Below are 2,842 nucleotides of genomic sequence, written 5' to 3'. Positions count from 1 at the left end.
TGGGCCTTCTCCCCGGCTGTCCGCGCGCCTGACGGACACGCGGAGCGCCTCCAATCGCAGCAGCCGGCACAGGCTGGCTTGATCAGCTGCAGAACGTGCCGTATAAAAGCCCGGACAGGCGGTTTCGGCTTCATTCTGACCGGGTTCGGGCAGCTGCGAGGAGGAAGGAGGCAGCGAGGGCGGGCGAGAGGAGCAGGGAGCAGCAGAAAGAGGCGGAGGCGCTTCTCTCTCTCCCCCACCGCGTGCAAGCCGGGGGGGCTCTTTTCCCCCTTCCTCCAGCAATGAAGGCTTTCAGCCCCGTGCGATCCGTCCGGAAAAACAGCCTCTCGGAACACAGCCTGGGTATATCCCGGAGCAAGACCCCGGTGGACGACCCGATGAGCCTGCTGTACAACATGAACGACTGCTATTCCAAATTGAAAGAGCTGGTGCCCAGCATCCCCCAGAACAAGAAAGTGAGCAAAATGGAAATCCTGCAGCACGTCATCGACTACATTCTGGACCTGCAGATCGCCCTGGACACGCACCCCAGCATCGTCGGCCTCCATCACCAGAGACCGGGACAAAACCCTTCCTCCAGAACCCCTCTGACCACCTTAAACACGGACATCAGCATCTTGACCTTACAGGTAAGCGCCCTACTAGCCTTGGCTGGCTTCTCCCAAGCTGTTTTTCACCTATAAATAATCTTTCAATCGGCTTTGATTAATGGCATTGTTGTTGGTTTGAATCTGTTTGGTGGCTGGAATAAAGGAAGGGGGGGAACCACGTTCCTAAAATTGGGGTGTAGGCACCAGAACTGAAATGCCACCCCATTGGTGGAAAATAGAAATTATTCCCGGTAATGCCCGATGACTTAGTGCACCTGGAGTTTTTTTGAACGGTTAAGATGCTTAACACCCCTCTTTCTCTGTCTCCCTCCTCTCCCTTACAGGCAGCTGAATTTCCTTCAGAGTTAATGTCAAATGACAGCAAAGCACTTTGTGGCTAGATGAGTCGGTAAGTGCTCAGTTTCTGGTTTTTTAAAAGAATTATCTGTATGATCTAAATTACTCTCTAGTCAGAGGGCAAGGAATGCGCGTACGCCTGTGCATATATGCAAATATGTATCTGTCTGGAGTTCGGAGAGCTCGCTCTGAGAAGTGTTTCAGGATTCTAGCATATCTAAACTGAGTTGTTTAAAAAAAACTGAACTGCAACTAAATCACAAAACACATAGTAGGTGAGGCATAAACTGTATGCTCTTAACATTATCCGCTGTTTGTTGAATGACACAGCCTCTCTTAAACCTACCTTGGGACAGTGAAAGTTGCATTACAATATGTTTCTGGGATCAGTTGAAGAACTTGTAATCTAATAATTACTCCAAGAGGCTGCCTGGTGCCTCTTAAGCACTGCAGACATTGATCCAAATACAGATTATATAGGCAATTGGGTGTTCTTCCAATCACGCCCCCTAGACGTTTTGTGTGTGAGCGAGAGAGAATTGGAGTGTGCTTGCTGCATCTGGACACCAGGGTTTGCCCAATCTTTGAGTGTTTGGTTAAATGTTAAAACTGTGGCTTCCTCCCTGGCGCCAGTCTGTCCGGATCTCTGCCCTGTTAGCATTCTTCTAAATACGCCTCTTTTCAATCTTTTGCAGGTGTTTGCTGAGGGGTTTTTTTTTCTTTGCACAAGAAGAGACTTTTTTTGGCAAGATGCTGAATCTGATTTTTTTTCAGTATCTGGAGGGAAAATCCAGCTCTAATTAAATGGACGTTTTAAAGAAATCGTGGACAACATCTTCCCTATTCTACAACGTGGACTTATTCTTAATTATTTATGAAGAAACTTTTAAATGCCCTTTCCCCAGTTGGAAGGCTTCATTTATATACTATTCCCACAGCGGGAGTGAAATTAAATGTTAAAAAAAAACTCAAAGGAATTGCCCATTTTAAAGCAGACTTTGCCTTTTTTTCCTCCAAAAGGTGGAGCGTGAGTACTAGAAGGATTTAGTGTTCAGTTTTTCAGTGAAGTCTTTGTCAAAAATTATCCTTTTTTGACACAAACCTAGAACTGAATGCTGTGTACATATTTATATATAAATATGGGAATGAAACATTGAACTCTTTAATTAGAGTTTTCTTGTATAGTAGCAGAAATGCGTTATTTCTGCAAAAAGGGTAATGATGTACGTAATCATGCTAAACTTTTTATAAAAGTTTAGTTGTAAACTTAACCTTTTTTATACAAAATCAAAATAAATCACGTGTGTTTACTGAATAGTTTGCTTGCATTATTTGTGGGGGGGGACATCAGTTTTCTGGCTCGGATTTTTAAAATACCTATGATTAGCAATAAGCCTATTAGCATGTGTGTTATAAAACTTGAAGCTCACTAAATATTACATCCTAAAGGTCTAGTTGATAAGCTTCTGAAATTATGGAGAAATTATTTAAATTGCTGATTTCTTAAAAGGATGATGTTGAACTTTGGAAAATCAAACTCAGCTAGGGAAGGCAAAATTCCTTTGGTCTTTCCTCTTTGTTTTTTGACTTATGTGAACTCAGAGCAACTACTCTTGACTCCAGTAAACATTCATGGACAAATTATGCATACCAAGTTTTGCAGATGGCTGCTGATTTCCCAACTGCTCAGTTCCTGCAAAATCTTACTGAAGAAGTTGATGAAGCCTAGTCATTGAATTCCAGCTTTACTCAAAACCATGCAATATCTTGAGAGAAAGGGGGATTTGTTAATCACTCACAGCAATTTTTCTATATGACTAAGTTGTTCAGAAATGAACGTCACATTCATGTTATTGATTAAACTCTGGCTGCTGTTAAGCATCATTTTTCTCCCT

General features: G+C 43.0%; 1 protein-coding gene across 1 annotated transcript; it reads left to right on the top strand.

Moving 5' to 3' along the window:
* Positions 1-274: 274 nt before the first annotated feature.
* On the top strand, positions 275-2,262 carry ID2 (inhibitor of DNA binding 2). Its single transcript, XM_056856902.1, has 3 exons — positions 275-629; positions 935-999; positions 1,643-2,262. The coding sequence occupies exons 1-2, from the start codon at positions 282-284 to the stop codon at positions 989-991; spliced, it is 405 nt and encodes a 134-aa protein (XP_056712880.1). The 5' UTR covers positions 275-281; the 3' UTR covers positions 992-999; positions 1,643-2,262.
* The last annotated feature ends 580 nt before the right edge of the window (positions 2,263-2,842 follow it).

Source organism: Euleptes europaea, chromosome 10 (genome assembly GCF_029931775.1).
Source record: "Euleptes europaea isolate rEulEur1 chromosome 10, rEulEur1.hap1, whole genome shotgun sequence".
NCBI lineage: Eukaryota > Metazoa > Chordata > Lepidosauria > Squamata > Sphaerodactylidae > Euleptes > Euleptes europaea.
Note: the sequence above shows the minus strand (reverse complement) of the source record. Positions and strands in the feature narration are given on the sequence as shown.

Bases quoted from the DNA above. Each gene is read 5' to 3' on its own strand.
- ID2 (XM_056856902.1), top strand. From the start codon at position 282: ATGAAGGCTTTCAGCCCCGTGCGATCCGTCCGGAAAAACAGCCTCTCG. The intron at 630-934 runs GTAAGCGCCCTA...TCTCCCTTACAG, and splicing joins TCAGCATCTTGACCTTACAG to GCAGCTGAATTTCCTTCAGA.